At 41.7% G+C, this 27,953-nt stretch overlaps 1 protein-coding gene across 1 annotated transcript; it reads left to right on the forward strand.

Moving 5' to 3' along the window:
• Positions 1–1,079: 1,079 nt before the first annotated feature.
• col6a1 (collagen, type VI, alpha 1) lies at positions 1,080–26,559 on the forward strand. Its single transcript, XM_037084490.1, has 35 exons — positions 1,080–1,785; positions 2,521–2,650; positions 3,647–3,847; positions 3,965–4,124; positions 5,429–5,542; positions 5,667–5,687; positions 8,151–8,171; positions 8,273–8,317; positions 8,422–8,475; positions 8,631–8,675; positions 9,350–9,376; positions 9,482–9,508; positions 9,618–9,662; positions 9,773–9,826; positions 10,433–10,495; positions 10,587–10,649; positions 10,753–10,806; positions 10,896–10,931; positions 11,014–11,076; positions 11,350–11,412; positions 13,466–13,528; positions 14,733–14,795; positions 14,926–14,976; positions 15,064–15,099; positions 15,267–15,329; positions 20,227–20,292; positions 21,721–21,756; positions 22,116–22,152; positions 22,343–22,351; positions 22,462–22,595; positions 22,971–23,077; positions 23,588–23,774; positions 23,871–24,042; positions 24,138–24,167; positions 24,433–26,559. Exons 1-35 carry the CDS (start codon positions 1,701–1,703, stop codon positions 25,035–25,037), a joined length of 3,030 nt encoding a protein of 1,009 aa, XP_036940385.1. The 5' UTR covers positions 1,080–1,700; the 3' UTR covers positions 25,038–26,559.
• Positions 26,560–27,953: the final 1,394 nt, after the last annotated feature.

Consider the following 27,953-nt stretch of genomic DNA (forward strand, 5'->3'; position numbering starts at 1 on the left):
CTAATCTTCTCCAATGAGCGTCAGGATCCTGTGGAAACTCGTGCTACATCCTGCCTGCCAACAAGCTGCCGTGCCCAAGACATTCTGCAGAACCTCTCCCGCTTCAGGATGCATGCAGGTTCTTTTGACATGTGGAGCTTCGTCCTGACCTTTTTGAGGCCTTACCCTGTGCCTGTGTCCTCGGGGAGGGAAGATAATGAGTTCTCAGTGAGATAATTCAGTGATGTCAATCCCACCTGCTGGCTTCAGTACAGTAAAACGACAACGACAACAAAAAAAGGTGCTTTCTTCAAAACAAAGTAATCTTTGGAAAACGAAAACAACCCCGGCTGTGTGGCTAATAAATCTTGAATTTAGTGGAGTAATGTATTCCTGATGAAGGCTGTTATTGAGACATCTCAAAATGCATGCATCACAATTCATACACTTTCCACAGCTGCCAAAAATCCAGCAGATTTACAATGAGAGCACGCTAATAAACACAGATCATTACCAGATGATCCCTCCCCTCCTCCTCCTCCTCATCCCCTCCTTTCCTTTCCTTTCCTTTCCTTTCCTTTCCTTTCCTTTCCTTTCCTTTCCTTCCCTCCCAGCTACTCCACAGAACTTTTTTTTTCTCTCTGAAACCGTGATCTCAGTGGAAACTCTGAGTCCAGGCCAGACCTTTCCCCCATGCGCGCACACATACACGCACACAAATGCACGTCCACCCCCATCAACACCTTGCCAAATGAGCTCTCCACGCCCACACACACCTCTGTGCCTCCTTCCATGGAAGTGCCTCACTGCACCCCGAAACTTGTTTCCAGACTCCCCTCCAGGATCTGCCGAGGAAAGGCACTAGATGGCACTGTGTCTCTTCCTGCTTCCGAGGAAAAAAGGGAGCAAAATCCCCCCCCTCCCCTTGAATTTATGTTCAGGTCAGGTCTGGACGCCGAAGTGAACCAGATGTATGAACCCCACCCACCCCCATCTTCCACGGAAAGCTTTTTTTTTTTTTTACAGAGAGAGAATACGAAATGCTTCCAAGATGTGCGCCAGCTGCTTTGCATTAAGTTTGATGAAATGAAACGACTCCTGCGCGCATCTGAAAACTCACTGTTGCATCTCTCGTTTCTCTACATTAATCGAGTCGGGGGGTTCTATATACCTGCACGAGTGCAAAAGAAAGCTCCCACATTCTCCCCTATTCGTCATTATGCATGTCCTGAAATCACTCGAACATAAACCAACACTACTCTCTCTCTCTCTCCTGAGAGGAGACGGCCTGTGTATGTTGGACCACATCCGCAGTCAGCAGCTTTCTTGTTTATTTCAGTGAATCCAGGTCCCCCTGCGGACCCCTTTTAAGGAAGCATGCATATCTGGGATTTTGTGTAAACTTTCGGCCGGTGCGCGTTCTCGTCCCGTCTAATTTATCGGCCTCCAGACAAAGCGCGTGAACTCCTCCTCCTCCTCCTCCTCCTCCTCCTCCCTCGCCGTGCGCTCTGGTCCTCCTTCTGCGCGCTCTGGGTCTCTGCTCGGACAAATTGCGGCGGAGCGCTGGATCACCGAAAGTTCGCCGAATCGGTGTAGAGGAAGCGTAGCGGGCTCGGGGCAAGGAGTGGTTCGGCGTTTGCCTTTTTCGGGGGATCGGGGTGTATTATTTGTAAGGTTTTGGTTGTTGTTTTTTTTGTTGTTGTTTTTTTTGCGGTTCCACCATGGAGACTCTCCGAGGTCTCCTTGCGCTGCTGTGCGTTGTCACGGCTGGAGCGCAAACGCAGGATGTATTAGTCAAGTTTAAGGGTAAGTTTGAAAATGTGTTGCACTTCTCAAGAATGAGCTCCGGTGTTTTTTTGCATCATGTTGCTTGTTGAGTGGTCTTGCTGGGTTTGAATGGCATACAGTGAAGTGATGTTCGCTGCTAGAGCCAGTCCAGATGTTCGCAGTCTTAGAAGAAGAAGCCTTGAGAATCAGCAGCACGGATGCATCAACTACTGAAAGTGAGATCAGAGGGTGACTGTAGCTTAGCCCAGCCTGAGCAGGCCCTTGTTTGGCCCCTGGGTTGTGTGAAAGGGGCCTGGGGTAGCAAGCTTTGAGTGTGATGCAGACCAAGATCTACCAGTTCTAAAGGGGCAAGAACCCAAGCAGCTGATGGTAGGTGCTATAGTACAGGTGTTTATACAAGCAGCCATGCTATGGGTCAGGCCTGCTCCTGTCATAAACCTGTATAGACATCAGGTCAGATCACACCCAGTGTGACGCACCCTGTGGCCCTCCAAGCAGCATCACGATGGCCTCCAGAGCTGCAGCAGTGATACCTGTGCTGACATCACCTGACTTCATGAGTGGATGGTTGACCCTCAATGCATTTTAAATGAACACATATATCACTTTGAAGGAGCCATTTAGCAGTTTCATGGTTTCTCAATGGATGATATTTGCTGACAGCCATATTGTGTTTGTTTGTGTGTGTGTGTGTGTGTGTGTGTGTGTGTGTGTGTGTGTGTGTGTGTGTGTGTTTGTTTGTATTGTGAGCAGATTGTCCGGCCGACCTGTTCTTTGTACTGGATACATCCGAGAGTGTCGCCCTCAGACAGAAAATCCCAGACTATTATATTGACCAGATCAAGTCATTCACCAATGACTTCATAGACCAACTCAGGGACTAGTAAGACTTGCACACACACACACACACACACACACACACACACACACACACACACACACACACACACACACGTCTTTACATACAAGGATGGAACGGTAATCTATAACAAATAAAAGTCCTGCACTTAAAATCTTCCTTGAAGAGAAAGTCAGCATCCCCAAGTGGTTTAACACCTCACCCTGCTGTAGTGATGCACAGGTGCACTCTGGGACACTGTGACATCACTGTTGGGTGGTGGTACATGTGCGACACAGCACACTTCTCACCACCCCCAATGCCTGTTTTCAGCCTTTTATTAAATTACTCTTTAAGTAAACGTATTTTCAGCAAGATGTTGTCAGTTAATGTATTAGATATGTCAGTGTCATAACATTGTGACACATTAGTATTATATTGTTTGAGCTACTTATACAATGTTGGTTAGTTCAGTCTATAGCTAGAAATAGGTCATACCTCAACCTGTCTGACTTAAACAGTAGTTTAAAGTAGAAAAAACATGGAAGTTCTAAGTATGGTGACATCAAAACTGTACTTAAGTGCAGTATTGATTCTACAACTGCCTGTCAGTACCACGATGAATATTAAAGGTGCACTATGTAGTTTTGAGGGAGACATTTTAAACATTTCCCTGAATGTCTAAACAAGCTAAATAAACACACTCTCTTTGTTTCATGATGGAATAAACTGAATAAACAAGCTGACCTTAAAGGACAACACAATTTCGTACTGTTTTACTTTAAAACTGTTTAAATGTGGCGGACCCTGCCACCTTCCTAGCTTCAAATAGTGATCTTGAGACCTTATTTTCCTCTGCGAACAGCTTGATTATTGAGTCAAGGGGAAAACAAGTATTTCTGAGTCTGAATTATAACCTCATTAATATTGTTAACATTCAAATTCTGAGTTCGTTTTTCTTCTCCAAAATGACAGACACCATTTACTGTTGCGTTGACTTGATGGCTGCTGTTACTCTACTAAGCACCTCTGTTTATGCAGCGACCACGATTGTGACCGCACCCTGACGTGGAACTCAGGAGCACTGCACTACAGTGACGAAGTCATCCTTGTGCGAAAGATCAGTGACCTGGCCACTCAACGCCAGGCCCTGAAGAGTGACATCAACGGCATCAAGTACATCGGCAAGGGCACATATACTGACTGTGCCATCAAGCAGGGTCTGGCTGAGCTGCTCTCTGGGTAATTATCGTGTGCACACACGCACACACACACACACACACACACACACACACACACACACATACACACTCTTGATCAGATATCATAGTGTGTGTTCTTGCGTCTACATACATACAGAGGTTCCCGCTACATCGAGAACAAGTACATCGTTGTGGTGACTGATGGCCATCCTATCACTGGTTACAAAGAGCCATGTGGAGGTGTGCAGGAGGCTGCTAACGAAGCCAGGCAACATGGAGTCAAAGTGTTCGCTGTTGCCATCTCACCTGACCAGGAGGTACAAAAAACCACACACACACAGACACATTTGCACACTAGATCGGTGAGGACCCTTAGTGGGGTAAAATATATTTCCTAGCCCCTAACCCAAACATTTATCATAACTAAATACAACATTTTTGAAAATGTTTGAATCACAGTCTAATATATTTTTAATTATTTATGTTTAATAGAGAAGTCTGATTTGATCTGAGATTGGCTTTAAGAGTTTATTATATGTGAATACAGTAATTGCATACCAATTTGTACATTGATAGAGTTGTTGGTCTCTGTCAATAAAAGTTGTGGAATTATTGCCTCCTAGTGAGACTGAAGCTTGAGAGATTGGAGACAGTATCCAGTGCACAGGTTAAGAACACAAAGAATGACTTCCCCACTAAAGATAACACCTGCATCCTTTACGTTTAAGATAACTTTGACTTTAACCTTAAAAGCAATTCTTAACCATCGAGCAACGAGACTGATATCTGACTGATATCAGAATTACTAAAGTAAAGTGCAGTAAAATGAAGGGAAGTAAAATACAGTAAAGGAATGTAAAATCAAGTAAACTGAAGTAAAGGGTAGAGAGGTGAAGTAATTTAAAGTAAAATGAAGCGCAGAGAAGTAAAGGGAAGAGAGGGTTAGAAATCTAAGGTCAAGTCAAGTAAAGAGAAGTGAACTAACTCAAAGTTAAGTGCAGTAAAATTAAGTGAACTAAAGTACAGTAAAGTAAAATCAAGTCAAGTGAGGTGAATAAAAGTGTGGTAAAACAAAAAAGCAGTAAAGTGGTTTCAAGAGAAGAGAAGTAAAGTACCTTAATTTAAAGTGAAGTGTGATAAAATGAAGGAATGTACAGTAAAGGAATAAAAAATCAAGTCAGTTGAAGGGAAGTGAAGGATAGGTAGGTTAAGTTATTTGAAATAAAGTGATGCACAATAAAGTAAAGAGAAGACATAAGTGAAATTAAAAAAAAGTTAAGAGAAGTATAGAAAAAAGAGATGAAGTACCTTAAAATGAGGTATTTTACAGTGAAGGGATGTAAAGTACAGTTAAGTCATGTGAAATGAAGAAAAAGAAAGGGCCTTAAAGTAAAGGCACGTATTGTACTGACTTACTGAGACTCTTGTGAGAATAAATAAGGTTCATCTTCACACAGGCCCTGTGGAGATCTAACTATATAATCAGTCTGTTATAATTTTTATTTCTAAAATATAAAAGACTAATGACAACCTTGGCATTAACTTATAGGTACTTACTGTACTGCAGGCCCTGCTTTCAGGCATGTGATGCTGATGATATTTGTGTATGGTGTCTCACCAGGAAGCCAGGCTGTCGCTCATTGCCACAGATCCGCACTACAGACAGAACTTCACTGCTGCTGATGAGTTCAGATCCACCCAGATGGGAACCATTGAAACCATCATTAATATAATCGTAAGTAACCTCTTGTTCTGTCTTGTTTTGTCTCCTCTCCTCTCCTCTCCTCTCCTCTCCTCTATATAAACAGATTAAACGTTTGGTTTTTGAACTAACATCTGTTTTCTTTCCACTTTTTCAGAAAAACGAGACGAGGGATACGGTACGTCTCCATAAGAAATCTTTGAAAGGACATTGCTGTTTTCTCCTATGTTTGCTATGAATTAAAATAAAATCATAAAACTGTATTACAGATCCAAAAGATTAGATTTGGTCTCATTTAGGACAACATGGCCTCATAATGTTTTCATATCATATGTTTATTGTGATATTTTTCATTCTTCCAAACTTAAAGTGAACTTAAGTAACTTAAAGTACAATAACATCAAGTAAAGTGACTAAAAGTAGATTTAAGTGAAATAACGTAAAGTGAAGTGATTTAACTTAAAGTGAAGTGAGGTGAAGTGACTTAAAGTACAATAAAGTGTAGTGAAATGAAGTAAAGTAATGAAACAAGGGAAAGTGAAGTAGCTTAAAGTACAGTGAAGTGAAGTAACTTCAATTGAATTGATGTTACTTAAAGTGAAGTGATATAACTTGTAAATAACTTGAGAATATAAAGTGAAGGAAAATGAAGTAACTTACAGAAGTGAAGGGAAGTCACTTAAAGTGAAGTGGTGTACATTTAAGTGAAGTGAAGTACATTAAAGTGACTTGAATTAACTTAAAGTGCAGTGTCTTAAAATGAAGGAAAGTGAAATGAAGCACAGTGAATTGAAATGAAACAAGTGAAGTAACTTAAAGTACAGTGCAGTAACATAAAGTGAATTGAAGTAACTTCAAGTGAAGGAGAGTGAAGTCACTTGAAGTGAGGTTACCTAAAGTAATGAGAAGTAACTTAAAGTTAACTGAAGTAATGTAAAATTGAGTGAAGTAACTTAAAGTGAAGTGAAGTGACTTAAAGTGGAGCAAAGTGAAATGAAATTAAGTAAAGAGAAATAAAACAAGGGAAACTGAGGTTAATTAAAGTACAGTGAATTGAAGTAACTTAAAGTGAATTGAAGTAACTTGAGGTGAAGTGAAGTAACTTAAAGTGAAATTGAGTCACTTAAAGTGAAGTAAGTTAAAGTACAGTGAAGCAAAGTAACATAAAGTGAACTGATGTAACTTAAGGTACAGTGAAGTGAACTGAAGTAACTTCAAGTGAAGGAGAGTGAAGTCACTTGAAGTGAGGTTACCTAAAGTGAAGAGAAGTAACTTAAAGTTAACTGAAGTAACTTAGAATTAAGTGAAGTAACTTGAAGTGAAGTAAAGTAACTTAAAGTGAAGCAAAGTGAAATGAAGTTAAGTGAAGTGAAATAAAACAAGGGAAATTCAGATTACTTAAAGTACAGTGAAGTGAAGTAACTTGAGGTGAAGTGAAGTAACTTAAAGTGAAGTGAAGTGACTTAAAGTGAAGCAAAGTGAAATGAAGTGAAGTGAAATAAAACAAGGGAAATTCAGGTTACTTAAAGTACAGTGAAGTGAAGTAACAAAGTGAATTGACGTAACTTAAAGTGCAGTGACGTGAAATGAAGTAAAGTAAGGTGGAGTGAAACAGGGGAAAGTGAAGTAACATAAAGTACACTGCAGTGAAGTAAACTAAAGTGAAGAAAAGTAACTTAAAGTTAACTGAAGTAACTTAAAATCAAGTAACTTAAAGTGAAGTGAAGTGAAGTGACTTAAAGTGAAGCAAAGTGAAATGAAGTTAAGTGAAGTGAAATAAAACAAGGGGAATTCAGGTTACCTAAAGTAAAGTGAAGTGTAAAGTGAAAACATAAACATAAAACATAAAGTGAATTGACTTAACTTAAAGTACAGTGAAGTGAAGTAACGTAAAGTGAATTGACGTAACTTAAAGTACAGTGAAGTGAAGTAACGTAAAGTGAATTGACGTAACTTAAAGTACAGTGAAGTGAAGTGACATAAAGTGAATTGATTTAACTTAAAGTACAGTGAAGTGAAATGAAGTAAAGGAAGGTGGAGTGAAACAAGGGAAAGTGAAGTAAAGCGAACTAAAAAGGGTGTAATTCTTCCAGAATTGTCTTACCGAGATATTTATGTTCATTTTAAACTGAATCATCCCCATAGCAGAATTGTTATTGAGACAATGTCATATCTTATTTATGTAGAGGAATAAATCTGCAAAAAAATCACCATCCTCTTGTTTGTCTGACCTACTGGCTTGGCCTTGTTACCGCTAGTCTCCACTGCCAAGTAGACTCAGCTAAACTGTCTCACTCTCAGGAAACAAGGAGGGGTCAGGCTGGGCAGCTACAGGAAGTTGATACGAAGACATAAATGCCAACTGAGATTGCAGTGATATTCATGATCTTGTCTACTTTTGTCTTTCCAACAGAACTACTGCAGTTATATCTTAAATACTGAACATGTGTCCCAGACCTGCTGTTACCTGACAGTCAAACATGGTTAATTTCAATTGACACCAACTTACATTATTATCTAAATATTTATCTTGGGATCAGTCCAGAATCCATAGGGTCATCTCATGTTTCTAATTTAGATTTATCAAAACAACGCTTTTTATTTTTTGTTCATAATCTCTTTTGCTTTCTTTTTTTTCCAGTGTTGCTCTTTCGACTGCCATGTAAGTAAACCATTTATCTTACTGTCAACACAAAGTCTTTATCGGTTTTCTGTTGTAAACAATTATTTGACTGTTTGTGCCTATATTCATTTTGTCTGCAGGCTCCAGGAGGGCCTAAAGGACCAGACGGAGACTCTGGTCATAAGGTATGATGATATGTAATATGAAAAGATTTGTCAGAAAACCGATGCAGCCAAAGGCACAAATGTACACAACTTTCTACATCTTTTTTCGTTTTGCCTCTCTGCAGGGAGAAACAGGTAGACCAGGGATGCCAGGAGAAAAAGGAGATATTGGTGCCGTGGTAAGTCACCTCCGTCATCATCCTCATCCTCCACCACCACCACCAACGCCGTCAGAAATATGTGAATACACATGCAACCGTGAAACGTCTTTGCATTGATGGAGGATGGGTGGAGTTGTCATCCAGCTGATCTAATATTTCTTTCTGTGTTACAGGGTAGCATTGGAGATCCTGGTCCTCCTGGGTACAGTGGAATGAAGGTAGGGTGCACTTGGCTAAACACAAGTGGTGTTCTTCTTACTGGGACTAAACTAGACTAAAAGTTACAAGAGAGACTTTTTGGATGTGATAAGCGGTTCTTAAAGAGATTTCGCAGTAGGAGCATTGATGCAGTTATGGAGGATACCACACAATCACATTAGCTGTTAAGAATCTCAAAAAAAATTCTATCAGCCACTGACCAGTTTTGTTTGCTGCCACCATGTTTCTGTCTCTAGCGCAGACTTGTTCATGTCACTTAATGATACCCTCACATGGGTCAAGCACAAACAGGAAAATTCATTTATTTCAACCAAAGAGAAACGTTCGGACAAAGTGTTTTCATGGTTATAAGGCTCTAATATCTTCCAGTTTAATTAAACTCATTTTATTTGGATTTTGCTCATGTAAAACTTTAACACAAGTGCCATTCATTTCTATGTTTTTGGTAACTCTTTAGCCATCTCTGGTTCCTGTGATAAAGATTAAAAGACTAATCCTTATCCACCTTTTTATGTTGTCATGAATGCTCATGACCCAGAAACAGACGTAAGCAATTTGCAAATGTGTTATGGTTTTTCATGCTGCTTACCTTTTTTATGATGATTCCTTCTCATTCATCACTTCCCTGCTTGTGATGATGATCATTCTGGTGTGTGTTTTTTTCTGTTTCCAGGGAGACCGTGGCGGCAGAGGAGAAAAGGTACGATCAGATTGCGCAAATACAAAAAGTACACTTAAACAAGACTCAACAGTAGCGGTGTAACTCATTGGTATGGCCAACTAATACTGTGTGTTTCCTCTGCAGGGTGAAAGAGGACACAAAGGCTACAAGGTGAGTTTACCAAACAGTTGTGCTCAGAGGGATGTCCTCCAATTTGTGATTGCTCTGAACGCTAATGTGGTTCATTCACTCACAAGTTCAATCTTCCTTATCTTCTCAGGGAGACAAAGGTCAAAGGGGAAGGGATGGAGTTGACGGACGCAAGGTGAGTTTCAGACCCAGATATCCGAACAACACAACTCTGGCTATCTGTCTGTTATATTGCTGAGTTGATCCGATTGTTTGAAGATCCGTCTCTCTGGTTTTCCTCTTTAGGGTGACTCTGGTTACCCCGGTCTTCCCGGCTGTAAAGGATCTCCCGGACCAGACGTGAGTTGTTTCTCTCAGTCTTAGCATAATCCCACTGCAATGGTCCTGCATCATCTGGAGGCGCAGTCACATTAACCTCACATACCGTATTTGACAGTTTGAATCACAAGCAGCTGAAACCAATCTATCTATCTATCTATCTATCTATCTATCTATCTATCTATCTATCTATCTATCTATCTATCTATCTATCTATCTGTCTGTCTGTCTGTCTGTCTGTCTGTCTGTCTGTCTGTCTGTCTATTCTGGTGTCTTAAACTGTTTTAAACTCAGGCCACTTCCGTTTTTGCCTGAGGCTCAGCCACATTGTTTACAGATCAGCCATTAGCCATTTTGGCGCGGCACTGATCAACATCACGCCCTCAGTCTGGATCTATGGGGGCGGGCAGACTGAGGTCCCTGGCTCTCAATCACTGATTCGTTTACATTCTCCGCTGTCAGACTGTTTAAATGAAGCCATATAGTCATACTGTAAACAAACACACACACACACATGCACGCACGCGCCTGTGCACATACCTATGCACAGTGTCCTCAAAGACTGAGCTTTGCAGCTTCAGCTGCTTTTGATCATACGCTAAAACTGTCTGTGTTTTCTGCTTCCAGGGCCAGCAGGGAGAGCCTGGACCAAAGGGAGACCCAGGTCCTTATGGAGTGAAAGGAGCAAAAGTATGGCGCAAAAAAAAAAAAAATACTTGGGCAAGTGAAGATTCATGAACCTTTCGTTGGTCTGTAATGAGATATCGTGTGCCTATTTCAGGGAGATCCTGGAAGAGACGGTGAACCGGGAAGGCCTGGAAACAGCGGCCCACTGGGACCCCAGGTGAATCACAGAGATTGAAAGACGGATGACAAAACACAGATCCGTGCTCAGTGTATGTCACGAAACAGGAACGATACGTGTCTAAATATTTGCTTTGTGACAGGGTGATCGTGGCCCTCCTGGAAACAACGGGGACAAAGGAGAGCGCGGTGATGATGTAAGCGATGAAGCTGCCGGCAAGCCAAAATGATCTACTCTGTGATCGTTAACGGCTTGTCTCATATCCTTCTGTCATGTGTGTTTCAGGGCTTACCAGGACCGGATGGACCTCGCGGCGAGAGAGTATGTGGAATTAATATTACGTGAGAGTGTTTGTGTGCAACAGCTGCCAAAATATGTGTTAACCTTGCGAAATCCCTTGTAGGGCGCAGTTGGAGAGAAGGGCGAGCAAGGTTCCCGTGGAAACAGAGGTCCAAGAGGAGAGCCAGTAAGTGATGAATCTGATAAGGATGAGGAAGATGGAGGGAAGGAGGAAGAGTAGCTGGCTGATTTCAGCACTTCCGCCATAGGAATTCATGGGAAATGCAGTTTGGTTCATTGACTCAACTGCAACCGCAGTGCCCTTAATGGAACTTAAACTGTTTTTATATGATCCCAATGCGCTCCTACTGTTCTAACTTTGTTTAAAACTTGGCTCTGTCTGCTGTACTTGTCCATTGTCTCTTGGTTACTTTGACACATTCGTTCTTTTCCTTGCCAGGGGGAGCCAGGACCCCGTGGAGAGCAGGGGAGGGAGGGCTCAGCTGGCCCCAACGGAGACCCCGTAAGACACACTCAAATATAATCACACACTTACACGCACACACACAGGAGCAGTAGTACATACAGTACAACTGCTCCTTAGCCTGTTGCTGAGATTCAGGAGGCGGCACAAGTACGAACCACCCACTTCTCTCTCTGGTGGCATCCTTATTTCCAGAGGACTTGTGCCAGAGTGCGCTCGCATGTGTGGGAATCCATACTCCATGTTGAGTGGTGGGGTATATTGTGCAGAAGTTTAAACAGAGGCGAGGCTGGCTGCAGCCCCAGAGCGCTGCCCACTCCCGCGTCTCCCCTCGCTCGTTCTCAGTTTTTACTCCTCCCGGGAACATCGACACTCACTCTTTCCCCTCTGACTCAGTTCTTCTCTCCGTCCGCTCCAGCCAAAGCCTCAGTATGGTTTTCTTAATAAGGCACCAGGCAGCGTAATAATAATAATACGTTATAAGCGTTAGTTGTGGTAACCTCCGTGATGTCAGAACTTTGAATGGTTCTTTTGTGCTGCCTGAGCTGAATGAATAGTAACTGAAGTGGAGACTACAGAAAACATGGAATAACTGACTTGATAGACCTACCTCATACGCTCAGGAAAAGAACTGTATCCTCACGCGCAGTGATGTTCTCAGCATCATAAAACACGTTTAAGCTACAGTATGCTGTATTACACATGTACAGCACTTCATTGTAACGTATCAGCAATGATTTTTGTAGCTTTTTTTTCTCAACTTGAAATGAAAGAAGAACTCTGAGATGATTTTGGCATATATTGTTTTCTTCTGTCTAACCCAGAGTCAAAATTTCCACTCTGTGCATCCAGCACGTAGATGGATTTAGCCTAGCTTAGCACACACAGGAAACAGGGGCAACATCCATTAATGCATTCAAATGTTTTGTTCCATCTCAGCAGCGTGCAAAGTCTTCACTGACTTCATGACTTCATTATAAGGACAGGACAGCATTCAACAGCTGGACCCAGCTGCTGTTTGCAAGGAAACGGTGCCAGTCCGAAAGCCAATTCCTTCTCTAAACTACGACGTCTTGTTTTCTGTATCTACAGATGGTGTGTCGAACGCACAATAAATCAGACAGATTTAAAGATTTGGGCGGATTGTTTTTTCACATTTGCCCAAGCTAACTTTTTAACAAATGCCTGGTTTTCATGCGTCCAGTCTTTAAGCCAGGCTAGGCTTAAATGTCTAAGTGTCTCTTGATCTGATTCCAGGCAAGTGTTTCTCCTTAGATGTTGGAGAGTTGCATAAACATATGAAATATTCACTGTGGTGACACTTGAGCTTTGAAAAAAGGCTACTGGGAGGCTACACTGCACAATGCCAGCAGCAAATCTGGACAATGCTCTCCGGAAATTTAACTCACCGAATTCAATCATAGTGACTTTCTAGGATCTTATTCTGATAGTGGCCATTTTGAATCTGTGCCTGTAACAAAGCAGAAATGATTTGCTGACTTGCTGATTTGCTGATTTGCTGATTTGCTGATTTGCTGATTTGCGTCAATGCATACTGCAAAACTTCAGACTGTTGAACTAATGCTTCATTTTACTGTCACTCGACCTCATCAAGAACAATGTTAATATAACCAATAAAAACTTAAATAATTTGTCTTCAAAACTCTGTGAGATGGGCTGAATTCCAGAGGGTTAACTTCTTACCTTGCTGCAGTGGTGTAGAAATGTACTCTCAGACGCTGTGACATCACTGTTGGGTGTGGTGAGATCCAACAGTCCTTGAAACTGTCAGCCAGAGAGGGCAGTAAAAATATATTTTTGTCCTTGTTTTAATTTATACTTTACGCTGAGACATTTTCATCCAGGCTCCTTTTTTGCTAGCCATTGAATTTTTTTTTACAGTTTTCCTGTGTCAAAGGCTCATGGGGGCTGTAGTGTAAAGTGTAAACAGAATGAAAACAGCCTGAGTGTGAGGTGGGTTGGTTGTTGTCAAAGTTTTTTGTTTTTTTTTCTTCTGCTGAGGTTGTTTTATGTGACTGTTTCTGCTGAAGTGTTTTAACAGTGTCTCATTAACGGTGGTTTTGTTTTCCAGGGCGAACCTGGCAGGGCTGGGGCTCCTGGCTACAGAGGTGATGAAGGCCCACCTGGACCAGAAGTGAGTCCAGCCGGACACACGTATATATATATATATATATATATATATATATATAAAAGATAGATAGATAGATAGATAGATAGATAGATAGATAGATAGATAGATAGATAGATAGATAGATAGATAGATAGATAGACATGAACTCATGTATGCATTAGGGCCTGAAAACCTTTTTACCTTGTTCCTGAAGGGATCCTACCAGAAAACACAATTCCTTTAATCTTTTGCATTTCTGTTTTGGTCTGACCTTGTCCCACTCGTTCCACACGGGAGAGGCTCGGTTGGAAAACCGTTTTCATAAGCTTCCACGCACCAATCAGGATTAACATTTAAACGAGAGTTTGATTACAGTCTGGTCATTATTGTCTGGTTTCTGTTATTCAAACCAGTGTGGGTGTGTGTTTTTCTTGTTTTTTTGGTTATTTTTTATAGTCTTATTTAGTCATGTATTTTGGTAGAAGAAATTTTAACTCTGAATTTTAATATTTACATTATTAATGAAGTAATAATACAAAACTTTTTTCCATCACTGAATCAACAAGCTGTTCTCAGAGGAATATAAGGTCCCAGAACACTGTTTGAACCTAGAATAAGTTGCATAAAAAGTCAATCATGAAGATCTTTTTCTTGTGATTAAAACTTCCTCCCCAAAAGCAACACAGTGCACCTTTCATGTGTGAGAGCACTTTTAAAAACAAGGTAGCTTTGATTGCTGCTTATTTCAGCATAAACAGTCATTGCTGTCAAGACATACTACATACTACAATTTTTAAAGCCTCAAGCTTATAAGCTCCAACTCCAGCTGTGCAGCTACAACTGTAACAGCGCTCCAAAAATCCATGAAAATGTTCAGTTTCCTGTATCAACTATAATCAACAAGCTGTTGTAATCATCAGTCATATCCTATTAGAACTATTACCAACCATTACTTCAAACTGGACATTCGTAATCACACAGTTGAGGCAATCAGCTCATAATAACCTGTAACAGATTGTAGTAACTGCTTGTTATGTAACAGTTAAAAGATGTGGTTTTGTTCAAACACACACACACACACACACACACACACACACACACACACACACACACACACACACACACACATGTGCACAATGTCTTAAAGAGATCCAAATGTTTTCAGCAAACATTATGCCCGTGTCACATTTCATATGTTTCTAATCTCATCATTCCTTTCATCTTCCAGGGACCCAAAGGACCAAGAGGAATCAAGGGAGCTCCAGGAGACAGAGGCCCAATGGGGGAGAGGGTGAGTGGGTGAGGGAGAGAGGGAGGGAGGGGAGACAGATGTGTTCCATCCATCATATTCCCTGCCAAGAGATTTGTGGGTGCGCGTGGATCCAGTTAGATCTGTCATTTTTTCTTTTTCTGAATTTCAGGGAGTAGATGGCGCCCCGGGTAATGGCACTGCAGGTTGCCCTGGTTTCCAGGTATGAGTTAACGCCAGTTGATAGATATACACATCATAGCGGCTCCATGTAGATTTGTGTATTCTGAACATATATGTCTTATTTTAGGGTTATCCTGGGCCCCGCGGAGACTCTGGTGAGCCTGTAAGTGTTCTTTCAAATTTCAATTTTAAATTTTTCTTTTTACATTTACACACCAACACTGACTATTAGTATCCATGTTTGAAGTTCACTGCCAACAGTGTGAAATCAATTGTCCTGCCCATGTGCCCTCTTGACCTCTCCTCTTACATTTGTTGTGTGACCTTCAGGGTAGCAAGGGAACCCCCGGACCCAAAGGAGATGATGGAGAACCCGGTGATCCAGGCGCCGATGTGAGTCTGACTTGTCTTTTTTTTCTTTTTTTTTTCTTTTTTTTAGCTCCTCATTCTTGATCTCATTTTATCTTTCCTCTAGCCTCTCTTGGCAGAGCGCAGACAGGATGTGACTCACATGTGTCGATTTGATGGGAACATTTACATATTTCTTTTTTATTGCCCCCTTTTAACACATAATAGTATATAATAATAGATTTCTTCTTCTAATTTCTGTCTTTCATTTTGTTTTTCTGGGTTACCCTCCTCACATTCTTTAGTACCCTTATTTTTCTCAGTCGCTCTCACACTCTCCTTCTGTTCTGCAGCTGGAAATGCTTTCTTAAGTAGATCTGAACAGTTTTTATGTGTGTGTGTGTGTGAGTGTGTGTGTGTGTGTGTGTGTGTGTGTGTGTCTTTGGGGAAGAGGGCTCTGAGCTGCTGCAGCTGTGTATATGTCGTTGTCAAGGATACCAGGAAATGAACAGAATGATGAAGGGACAGCATTACTCTTTTGGCATGTGCGTGAGTGACAGTGCGTGTGTGCCAGTGATGTGTGTGTGATCACCCGTGTCCATATAGCATGCCAGTATTAACACTTTAACCCCTGGTTCAACTTGGTCGTGTTTACATTGAAATCACTGCATTTCCAAGGTCTGTGTTTCAAGGCGTAAACATTTCCGCACATGTTTGTAATTTTCCCCCATCCGAACATCAGTGAATCCCGACCCCGGTCTCACAGTGAGCAGTCTCACTTTGTAAGCTTCAGATTTACCGTGTCAGATCAGTTTACCACCAATCAAGGCACTGTGTCACTGTAGCACCGGGTGGGATTCGATACAGACGTGTAATTCAGTCAGTAACCCCACTGTTTACCTTCTAGTAACAGCAACATGCAGGAAGCATCTCATAAACTCTCTAACTGGTTCTACAGATGTAATGAAGGGCCATAATCCTCAGCTTTATGACATAAACATGTATGATGTCATGATTCAGCTCACTTTCAGTGGCTCCGCTTTTTTTAGACACATTCTCTTGCTGAAATAGAAGCACTCAAGGTCATATTCAGAACATTTTTATATGGACAAGTCATTTTTAAAGGTAATTTAAAACTCCTAGCAGTACTGAGGTAAATGTAAGCAATCGTTAGCTTTTTCGTCCTCCTGTGTTCTTTTATTGTAATATGCTCTACATTGCTTTGTTAGCAGCGCCTTTGACAATTTAGGAAATTTGTTTATTCATTCTCTTGCCAAGAGTTGGTTGAGCTGATTGGCCAGTGTAGGGGTTCATTCATGAATTCACATCAACATCATGGCTGTTCAACTGTCATACAAGATGCTTGAAATTAGCATATTTTGGTTTCCATATTTAGTATCCATATTCCACAATCACGATTGTGTAAAAAAAAAAGAAAAGATTTAAATAAGACAGCGGAGACCAACTACCAATGTAATTATTGTACATTATGGCATTTTTGGATTACTGATTGTGCAAAGTTATCATGCGATTAAGATAATTATCGTCCATCTGGGAAAAACTGGTTCAAATAGTGTATGACTGTATGTATCATTGAACCAGTCAACACTCAGGAGAATGGAGGGAAAAGAATTTTCCTATCCATATGTAGACTATTATTATACAAAATGTAGGGCCTGCAGGGTGCAAGGGCTTGTCGTCAGGGCTTGCATATGGATCCTGCACACTGGACCTCTAACATACAGATATGAGTGTGGTAGCAATCTATTTTGTCTATTACAAAAGAGACATTCATCAGTTTCTTTTTTCAGTTTTTAAGAGGCTGTGAAATCCCTTTCTCTGAACAGCCACTTGTTTGTTCCCCCATGTTTTACATTCAGGCGCTCGCTGTTTTGGACAGTACAGCGGACGAAACACTTTCCACTTCAACACAAAATTATGAAACATCGGACTGGCTAGCAACACTGGCTTCACTCTGATTTTTGACCAACTGGATTTCAAATGCGAATTGTTTGAATATTTTTGCATTGCACAGGCATGTACCCTTTGTTGTTGCCTGCACTTTCTCTGGCCAGAGGGGACAGGAGGTTACAGACAGGGTTGTGTCAGGGAAGATAAAGGTGGAGACAGACTTTTTGACTTTTAACACCTCTTTAACTTTTGGCTAACGTACTTTGGAATGATAATATACACATATCTAACGAGGTATGACACACAGTCACATCTGGCTGTGTCGTCAAGTATGACGCCATAAAATCAAGGTCAGGGTGTGTGTGTGTGTGTGTGTGTGTGTGTGTGTGTGTGTGATTGTGTGAATGATATGGTCCATGTTCTTTACATCAGTGTTTGAAGTTGGGAATGCAGTAATTGGATCTGTGTGTGAATGTGCGTGTGCGTGTGTGTTCTCATTCAAGACAAATGTTGCATGTGTACGTATAGGTGCATTTCTGTGTGTGTGTATGTGTGTGTGTGTTAAAAGCCAGGTGGTTGGCATTACCTTCTCTCTCTCTCTCCCTCTCGTTCTCCTTCTCATCTGTCCACTGTAGGTACATGGTTGTATCTCAGCCGTAGTTCAGCTTGCCGAAGTCGGCAATTGACATCAAAGAGCAAAAGCTTTTATTTGTATGATTTATGACTTTACAGTACCAGTGCCTGCCCTCGCGTGCTGCTGTAAAGCCGTCTACTCTATTTATTTCCTTTTTTTAAGAATACTAGCTCTTTCTTCATACAAAAAGAGAAAAAAAAGACTTGTTTAAAGGGTTTGATATGGCACATTCAATGCGTACTTTTAAACAGCCTCTGCCTTTGATTCTGCAACATGTGTTTTGCCGTTTTAAAAGCCGTCTCTGGGGCATGACTCTATATGCCTGGTATCCTCCCTCAATGTGCAAATTTGCATTAATTTGTAATTCTCTGCAGCTGTCCGCAGTCTTCCTCAGACCAGAATGCAGATATTTCTTTGTAATGTGTGTGTCAGTAGTCTGTGGGAACATGAACTTACAGATGGGACAATTTTCATAAATTGATTTACAGTGTAAGCTTGATATTCTCCACACTTCTGCCATCAGGGTCATAATTTCATGTCAGTCAGCAGCAGGTCAGAGTGCAGCAGCTGCAGGGGCTTTGGCTGCTCTCTCCACGCCAACTCATACTTGAAACGAATTTCGAGACTTTTCTCAGACTGACTGCAGCCTGTGGAGCTGTTCTGATATGCTGACTCCATTTCTAAAGGGCAATATATCTTGTGACATAAACTGTAGCATCTTGAAAAATTTCAGTAAAAAAATAAATAAATAAATAAAATGAAAAACTAATTAAATAAAGAAGAAATGAAATAAAAGACGGAGCAAGGATGTAAACAAGGAAGGGGGAAATGAGAAAGGAACTGGAAATAATGCAGAAGATAGGAAGACTGTGAATTGAAACATTTTGATCTACAAAGTCACTTGGTAACTACAATCACTAGATAAAGTACATCTTAAATTTCACACTAAAATGTAGTATGTATTTGTATAAAGTCTCCAGAAATGCCATGTAAATGCCATGGATGATGGAAACACTAAAGTACCAATACTTGTATTTGCACACAGCAAAATACAAGCAAACACAGCACAGTACCCTTGTGGCTTATATAACCCTATATTCTATAATAGAACATTTTAACTATATCATGCAGCCCTAATGAACGCACTGCAATCTTAACACTTTCTATCATTTTCTTTGGCGTATCCCAAGGCTACCCCGCGACCCTGCAGAGGATTAAGCGGCGTACATATAATGTACAGATAATGGATGGATGGATGGATCCCAAGGCTATATATTAGGACCCAACATAGTTACCAACAGGCGCAGACCAAAATTCCCCTATACACAGTTTCATGGACTTATGACCAATTAGAACAAAACCTGTGCTGTTGTGCTTAGCCACACATGTAAGTTAGGGTGGTTCTTGCTACGTTTTCAAGCTAAATAAATTGCAAAATAAATGGCAGCCTTTTCAGAGAAGTTCTCAACACATTTCTTAAAATAATTAGGGAACACAGTAAAAAACTCTTGATTCATTTTGGATCAGCACTGCCTAGTTTTGACAGTTTTATCTGACTGTTGTGAGCCATAAAGCTGATCAGCCTGTCACAAACTAGTATACAGAAATATCCGTCTGCATGGGAGGGTGGGTAGAGTTTTGGTAACATCCTTCCCGTATTTAAAGTGAATCTCTGTTTTTATGCTGATGACACTCATATTTATATTGCTATCTCGCCAGAGTTCAGTTTGTTTTTACAAGCTGAATTTTGTTGCTGGTATCACCCGTGATTCCTCCCTCACTATCAAACAACACATGAATGACATCCTCGAGCTTTCTTCCAGCTTTTTCATTCAAATTTTTGGTTAGATGTGTGTTTTTATTTCACACGTCTGTCATCCAGAATGAATTATGTTTTATTCTTCGGCCTTCCAAATTCCAGCATTACAAGGGTAAAGTTAATCAAAAACACAAATGTATGAACATATCAAACCAATTTAGCTTCATGTCAGAAATAAATTACTCCTTCGATTTTACAGTGCAACGCCCATAAATTACCATGCTCAATAACGGAAAACAATAGACGTCTTTTCTTCATGTTCACTGTTTTTACACACCTGGATTAAAGACAACATGGTTACTTTTTATGTTTTAAATCACATTTGTCAATCCAGTATTTAAACTTTCAGTTATTAAACACAAAGCCATATTAAATGGAAATGACTAACCAAACCCAATCAAGTTACATTACAGATTACAAATGGCAGTAACATTGTATATAATGACAGTGTAAAGATTTTTTTTCCGTTTATGCGTTTCCATCCTGTAGTTTGAAAGAATACATCTATAGAAAATCTATACAGGTCTGTACAGGTTTGGGCCTCTCTCTTAATCTCCATTCTTTCTCTTTTTTCACAGAACAACGAACTAGGGCCTCCAGGACCTAAAGGAGCCAAAGGTCACAGAGGACCTGAGGGCAGACCGGTAAGAAAGCCATGGAGCCATGGCATGAGCAGTGGGTTGGTCTGCATGTGTATGCAAGTTTAAACACTGAGGGGACTGCTGTCCACACATGCATAGCAGACCCCCACCTCCAACCCTCTAACCTAATCTCGCAATCAAACGTAGTTTTAGTTTCTTCGTAAAATATCTACAGTGGAATGTGGTCCTTATTTTGAGTAATGTGAATGTATTATTAGTCTTAATCTTAGCTCAACTGAAAATGACGTTTTAATTGACACATTTATAAAGCCACAGATATTACCCCTCAGCGCATAAATGAATAGATGGAGGCCTATGTTAAGCAATATGCTGTACCAGTCTTTAGCTTCACAGGAACTACTTGATCTTAGAACCAATTCATCATTGGTTTTGGATTTGTTGACAGTAAATCTAGAAATATAGAACATCACCAGACATTTGATAAACTGGACAAACAAGGACAAAGTGAACATCCAGTGCTGTGTATTTTCCCACCCGTGGGCGGAAGTCGCTACTCATCCCGTAGACATCCAGTAACCGAGTTAAAGTTAGCTTGCATGTTAAGTTCATAAAAAATGGCATCATTTAGTTTGGTGTGCACGTTGTAGGAAAGATAGAGTAATATCCTTTCACAAACTGGCAACTGAAAGTTTGTGTTACTGTGTCATGTGAAGAGATGAACAAAGATCGGATCTAAATATAACACTGTGCATGAAGACATGCTCTCCAAGGCTTCAAACTCTACCCTTTTACACTTTCTTTACTTTGTGTCTCTCCTCCTCCTCTTCCTCCCTTTCCGTCTCTCCTCTGGCTTGTGTCTCTGCTGCATTCCTCTGTGTGAAATGTTTTGCGTCATGTGTTTTTGAGACAGTTCCTCTCATCTACAATTAACAGTTCTCTCTCTCTCTCTCTCTCTCTCTCTCTCTCTCTTCCTCTCTCTCTCTCGCATGCATGCATGTGTGTGTGTGTTTTCCTGTGCGTACACACATGCAAGCTACGCTGGCGTCTTTGTCGCAGAGAAGAATGCTCTTAAACTGATTTTAATGTCTGCTAAAACAAAACAGATGGTTTTCCTGCAGCCGAGCGAAAACACAAAACGCTGTGGCAACGAGCTTTTGGAAGATTCACATGTTGTTGCAGAAAGATAGCAGCGCACACAAATGTGTGGGCGTGGATGTGGGTTTAGTGACTCTGGGATTCTTCTGGTTTGCAGTCAAAGAAGTAGTGGTTTTCCAACGAATCACCAAGTTTTTTTTTTTTTAATTTATTATTCCAGTTAAAATAAAAAGTCATCCAGCTCTAGCTCATCTTGGAGTCAGAGCAGGTCAGCTTTTGTCTGGCCAGTTTTTATTTAAACAGATAAACACACCTAACAGGGGGATGATTCAACCTCTAATCTCCTCCTCTCACTCATTCTCCCGTTCTCTTCAGGGACCTCCAGGGCCTCCTGGACCACACGGAACTGATGTGAGTATAAAATACAATTCAATCAGTCCATTTAATCTGGACCCTTGCCCTCTTTTTCACCACAGGACACGACAGCTAAGCGCCATAGACTTAATTCCCCCTTGAGGCTGGACTGGTTCTGTCTCAGAAACTGATACTGTATGTTCAGTCCAAAGCCGCACACCCAATTTCCTGAACACAGAAACCTCTAGCTTTTCACCGACCAGACCTCTAAGTGAAAATATTGCCATTTTCATTTTTTCTTTTTCATGTAGCTTGAAACCGTCTATGGCCTGGTTCTGTGTTGTGTTTAAGAGTTATGTAATGTGATTTAACTGTGCGTTGCCGCACTGTAACATGTCCTCCTCCTCTCTCTTCAGGAATGTGAAATTTTGGATATCATCATGAAGCTCTGCTGTAAGTTCCACACTTAAACGCATACTCACACAAATGAAGCCACATGCGCTCTACCTTAAACCCTCTGCCCTTTTCAACTCAGTGCCGACTAGCCGATCATATCATCAAGCCCTGAACTATGTGAGGGTTCATTAACTTTATTTGTGTTGTTTTATTTCATCTATTTCATCTCCCCCTGATCACCTTGCAGCTTGTTGTGGTAAGTTTGAACTAAATCTAACACACAGTCGTTATCATCATATTCTCATGTTCTATGGCTATCACGAGCCTTCGGGATCGGGTTTATGTGTGTGTTTTGTGTATCTCAAGAGTGTAAGTGTGCACCCGTGGACCTGGCGTTCATTGTGGACAGCTCGGAGAGTATTGGTTCCACAAACTTCGCTCTCGCCAAAGACTTTATCATCACAGTTATAGACAGACTGGCCAAAGACCAGAAAGTCAAGGTAATGTCCTCTCAGTTCATCCTTGGTTTTGACGGTGAATACACCAGAGTTCGTATTCACCCTCGGCTCTGCAGGATAACCCACATTTGACCTCTGTGGTTTGTGTTGTTTGTTCAAAATGATACCAAAATGTTGCACAAAGTGTTTCCAGAGCTGTTAGGAAATGCTCAAAAATAGAGAGTGTGAATGAGAGATATTGTCTCTGGTTTTGGACCGTGCCTTTCATGTCTTTCCAGTGACTCTCCTCTTGCAGTTTGGATATAATTAGTCAGGATGGGTGGGACGCAGAAATGTTGACAGAGGAAAACATACACTCGTAGACACAACACACACAGACCAAAACACACGGTCACTATGCAATGCTTTTCTTTCCAGTTTGCAGCTAATGAGTCCAGGGTGAGTGTCGTCCAGTACAGTGGACATCAAGCCCAAGAGGTTGTCCAGCTGGGAGTCAACATCGCCAGGCTCACCGACTTTAAACAGTGAGTTCACATGCATGAAACCTGAAGCCTGCCCGCCTCGCTTTTCCCCTGGCTTGCTCTTTGACTGTGCACTGTAATAGTCATACAGTAATGACTCAGTATCATCACTGCTGCTGAGGTTCGTGATTACACCCCTCTCCAAAATCTCAACTTTTCATCAGTCACACTGTATTTTGAAGGTCTGCACTGATTCGGTAATGCAGTAATCTCATAACCCTCTCCAAGAACAAACTGTACAGCCTCTAATTTGATAAGTCAGTACTGGCTATTTTTATTTTAAACAGTTCCCGTTTGCTGTCTTTTTGAGGGTGAGGAGATAAATTACGAGACTGTTTAGCTCAGTCAAGCGTGACTTCGCCAGAGTTGTTTATTTCCATTTTTGTTTATCTATGTTTATGCTAAACAAAAAAATGACACTATATATATATATATAGATATATGTAATTAATTTTCCATGTTAACATAACAGATTTTCGAATCCTCAATTTCTGTGTTTGTGTGTGTGTACAGGGCAGTGAGAGACCTGCGCTGGTTGGCTGAGGCCACATACACAGGCGAGGCTCTCGACTACGCTCTGAAAACCACAATCCAGCGTATGACTAAAGAGAACAGAGTTGTTCTCGTTCTCACCGACGGACGTTCAGATATTGATAGGGACAAGGTTCCCCTCGACGTCCTCTGCGGCAACAACCTCCAGGTCAGTACAATACCACACTCGTAGGTCTTTAACTGAAATACGAAAAGTACCTGCTTACCAACAAACCTCTTTCCCTTATCCTAACCTTGTCTCCAGGTGGTTGGCCTTGGAGTGAAGGACTACTCAGGCCGCCAGCCCAACCAGGAGCAGCTGCAAAACATTGTCTGTGGTAGTGACCCCAAACCAGGTGTCCCCATTGTCCTGGATAACTATGCTGCGCTGCTGGAAGACGCCTTCTTGCAGAATCTCACATCCTTAATCTGTCAAAGTAAATATCTGCACCTAATTGGACATTTCCATCAATTGAATATGTTGTACCATCTCCAAATAAACTGACTCAACCCTTGTTGTTCTCTCATCCAGAGAAGAGGTGCCCAGACTACAAATGTCCCAGTAAGTTTGCTTTCACCTTTCGGTCTAAATGAGCTTGAAGTTCATTGAAATTACAATAATTCAGCTGCTCAGATACAACACAGACCCAGGATGCACAGTAAATGAGAGCTGAAACTATCATGAAACTACCAGTAGTTTAAATGTCAAAATGTGCAAATTTATTGAAAATGTGTTAAAGCGATTTGGCTGTCCTGCACCTTGCTTTCTGGTGTGGAAACATCTATTGATCTTTGTACCTGTGTGTGTGCGCGTGTGTGTGTTACAGTCTCCTTCTCCGACTCCACCGATATTTTGCTGATGATGGACAGCTCGGCCAGTGTGGGCCAGAAGAACTTCGAGACAAGCAAGACATTTGTCCATCGACTGGCCGAGCGTTTCTACACCGCAGAGAAGACGAGGGGTGCCAGTGTCAGAATGGGTCTGGGTCAGTACAGCCGAACCGCCCGCATCGAGCAGCCGCCAACCACCAATTACACCGTGCTGTCTCGTCAAATTGAAGAGGCAGTCTTCCAGAATGATGGCACCAATGTGTCTAGGGCCTTGGAAGTTGCCGTTAGGGCTTTACGTGGTCGCGGGGATGCAGCGGGAGGCAGGAAGAAGCTGGTGTTGTTTTCTGACGGCAGGTCTCAGGCTGTCACCCAGGGTGTGCTGGAGCAGCGCGTCCGTGAGGTGGCTGACGCCGGGGTGGAGCTCTTTGTCATTGCTGTCGGCAGCCAAGTGAATGAGGCCAACCTGCGCACACTCGTGAGCAGGGGCAGGCCGGCTGACGTCAACTACGCCCAGCGTCACCTGTTCCATGTGTCAGACTACTCCTCTCTGCTCCGCGGGGTCTTCCACCAAACCGTCTCCCGCAGGGTGTCCCTGCCCTGAAATGCAGGGCCCTGAACAACAGGACCAACACGCTTAGATTTTTAGTCCCATTATGAATATTCAGTCTCACGCATTTACAATACACTGTGTTCAAGTTCTGTAAAAAAAAAAATAAAAAGATAATTACATTTTTTTTAAAAAGAACTAATGTCACCAAAAGACAGATGATTGTGTGGCAGACAAGTGGAAATGTCTTCATGAGATTCAGAGGCTTTTTTACCCTGAGTTACGCCTCCAAGGCACACCATTTCAGGCTGTGTACAATTTCCCCCTCCTATGCTGGGATCATTAGACTGTAACCCAATTGATGGTGCTAACCTAAACCATTAACAACCAGGAGGCATTGCTGCCTTGCAGGCACAGCTCTGGGTAAAAAAGACTCTTGTCAAAATAGGTTGCTTTGGTCCTAGAGAGCCGTCAGTGATTACCACAACTAAAGTACATGTCTAGCTTTCAAATGCATTGTGCTGATTTCTACTCAGGTATTGTGCATCCCTGCATCATTTTCAGCTAGTCTGGACCCGTGCTCTGATTTACATAATCTAACCAGCGCAGGTTGATAATGGCTCATCAAGGCTACACTCCCCTGTCTCTCTAGGACCAGGGCTCCTGCCTTTTGAAGACTTTGTTTTAAGGGTTCAATGTGGACTCGTTTTTTTTAAGCTCCTACCACTCTTTCAAGTAGTGTCGGATTTGTGAAGTTAAAATGTTCCATAACCCTTAATGATTTCTTGACCTGGAATGCTGGCACGTTTGGCCTATCATCTTCATTTTAAGTTCGGTAAAAGTCATTTGAAAAAGGCCACGGCATGATCCCAACTTGGTGGAAACTCGCATCCGACATCACTTGAAAGCTCTATTAGATCACCAAACACATAGAGGGAAAACAGGACATGACACCCAGCGCTTCACCTGGTACTAATAGGGACACATCTGGAGTCAATGTGTGTGATTCTGTCCGTGTGTGTATCTGTATGTGTGTATGTGGAAGCACCTCTGTGTGTGCATCAATTACATGTTCATGTGTGTGGGGGGTTGATTTTTCATGTGTAGCCATGGGCGATTGTTCCACAAACAGTTGTGCTGGGGTCACTGGTTCAGATGACCGAATGACTGTAACCTGTTCTGAGACATCTCTGTCAAACACACACGCACACACGCACACACACACACACACACACACACACACACTTTTTTACTTAATCAGTGAGAATGGAAAACATCTCTCATGGTTGAAGGCTAGAAAAGTGACCTAATGGGACTCGTGCTGTGAGCCCCTCACACGGAAACTCAGACAGAAAAGACACACACACTTTCTACATTCCCTCAACTGTACCTTCCACACCTTCAATTTTGTAGTCAGCAGTGACCCAGAGTCACTGTACTGTTGTTATCTGTGGTGCTATTAGACTTAGTGTATCAGCCTCTACCCATGTTGTTAAGGAAGATATTTTTACCTGAGGATACAAAACCTCAGTAGCGTTGTAAAAGCTCCTTCAATAAAGGTTGCTACACCAAAGTGTTTCTGCTCACTTCTGTCCAAACGCACACCAACTTGCAATCTGTAACTTCCAAAGCCACTATACAACTGTGTGTTTTCATATGTTCATGCTTAGACATACCTCTAAAGAGCCTCCTTTGACATAGATTCATTCTCTGTGAAATTTAAACTGTGGATGATTGCCCATGACTCTTACCTCATGACCTCTTACCCCTCAGCCAGTGCGTAATTTATAGATTCCTAACACGGGGCAATGACGCAAACTGTACAGGGCATCAGGACTGAGAGCAATAGGTACAACTATCAATTCATCTGTTGCTTCAGCACCACTCACAATGCCATAGATTTTCCATTCCTGATACTCAGAGCCGTGGTCAGGGCAATAGATTCTTACTTGTACAAACCTCGGTCAGATAAATGTCCAATGAGTCAGACTGACTAGACCAACATTATCAACTAAACAGTCCCTCTGCCCCGGCACTTCTCTGATAGAGGGGGATGGAGACTAGTCATTTTGCTCACAAGGGGGATGAGATCCACGGCCTTCTGATTTAAGAGCCTTATAGTGATATGGGGCTAGGGATCACAACCCTCTAATACTCCCCTGACTTATGATATAGCACAATAATCAAGCTAAAATGTACATTTTTCCAACACTTTGCTTTATGACAGTACTTTGTATTTAGTGGTGATTAGCAACTGATAGGATTGTATAGAAGAGGATAGGATTAGATACAATACAATACTGTGCGATACGATATGATGCGATGCGATGCAATGTGACATGATATAGTACAAAATACTTTATTATCCACCAAGGGGGAAACTGAGTGTTACCAAACATATAAGACAAACAGGACAATAATAAAGAAGACATACACATTTCAAGGCACTACAAAATAAGAGCACAGCACAGCACTATAGATAATATTATAAACCCCAATACATCATCATTCCAAAGTACTCAGTTTGGTCACAGTTCACGTCATCACCACTGTACAATCATTAAACGTCACTACTAAACACTATGGGGTCAGGTTTAGGGGTTAGGGTGTTCGAGTTAGGCCACTAAGAGACCATCCACATGGAAACACTCTTTTGTGTAAACGCATGTTTTGCATTGTTTTGGCCGATTGTCAACATGGATCCTGTAAAAGCACTTTTTTGAAAGCGGGTCTCAGGGTGGAAAAATCCGAAAACGTCGCCCTTGCGTTCTCGTGTGGGCAGCGAATACGCATACTTTATGCATCGATGACGCCGTTGCCCCATCCCTCGACCTCTAGCCTTCAAGCTCTGAACCCTGCAACAACTCATAACAACAACTTGTGCTTGTGCTGTTGAGCCTTTCTTGCAACTTACTCTCATTGTAGTCAAGTGTGAGTCACGGTAGCAGTTCAACCTCATCATGGGTCCAC

Source organism: Acanthopagrus latus, chromosome 21 (assembly GCF_904848185.1).
Source record: "Acanthopagrus latus isolate v.2019 chromosome 21, fAcaLat1.1, whole genome shotgun sequence".
In the NCBI taxonomy this organism is placed as follows: Eukaryota; Metazoa; Chordata; class Actinopteri; order Spariformes; family Sparidae; genus Acanthopagrus; species Acanthopagrus latus.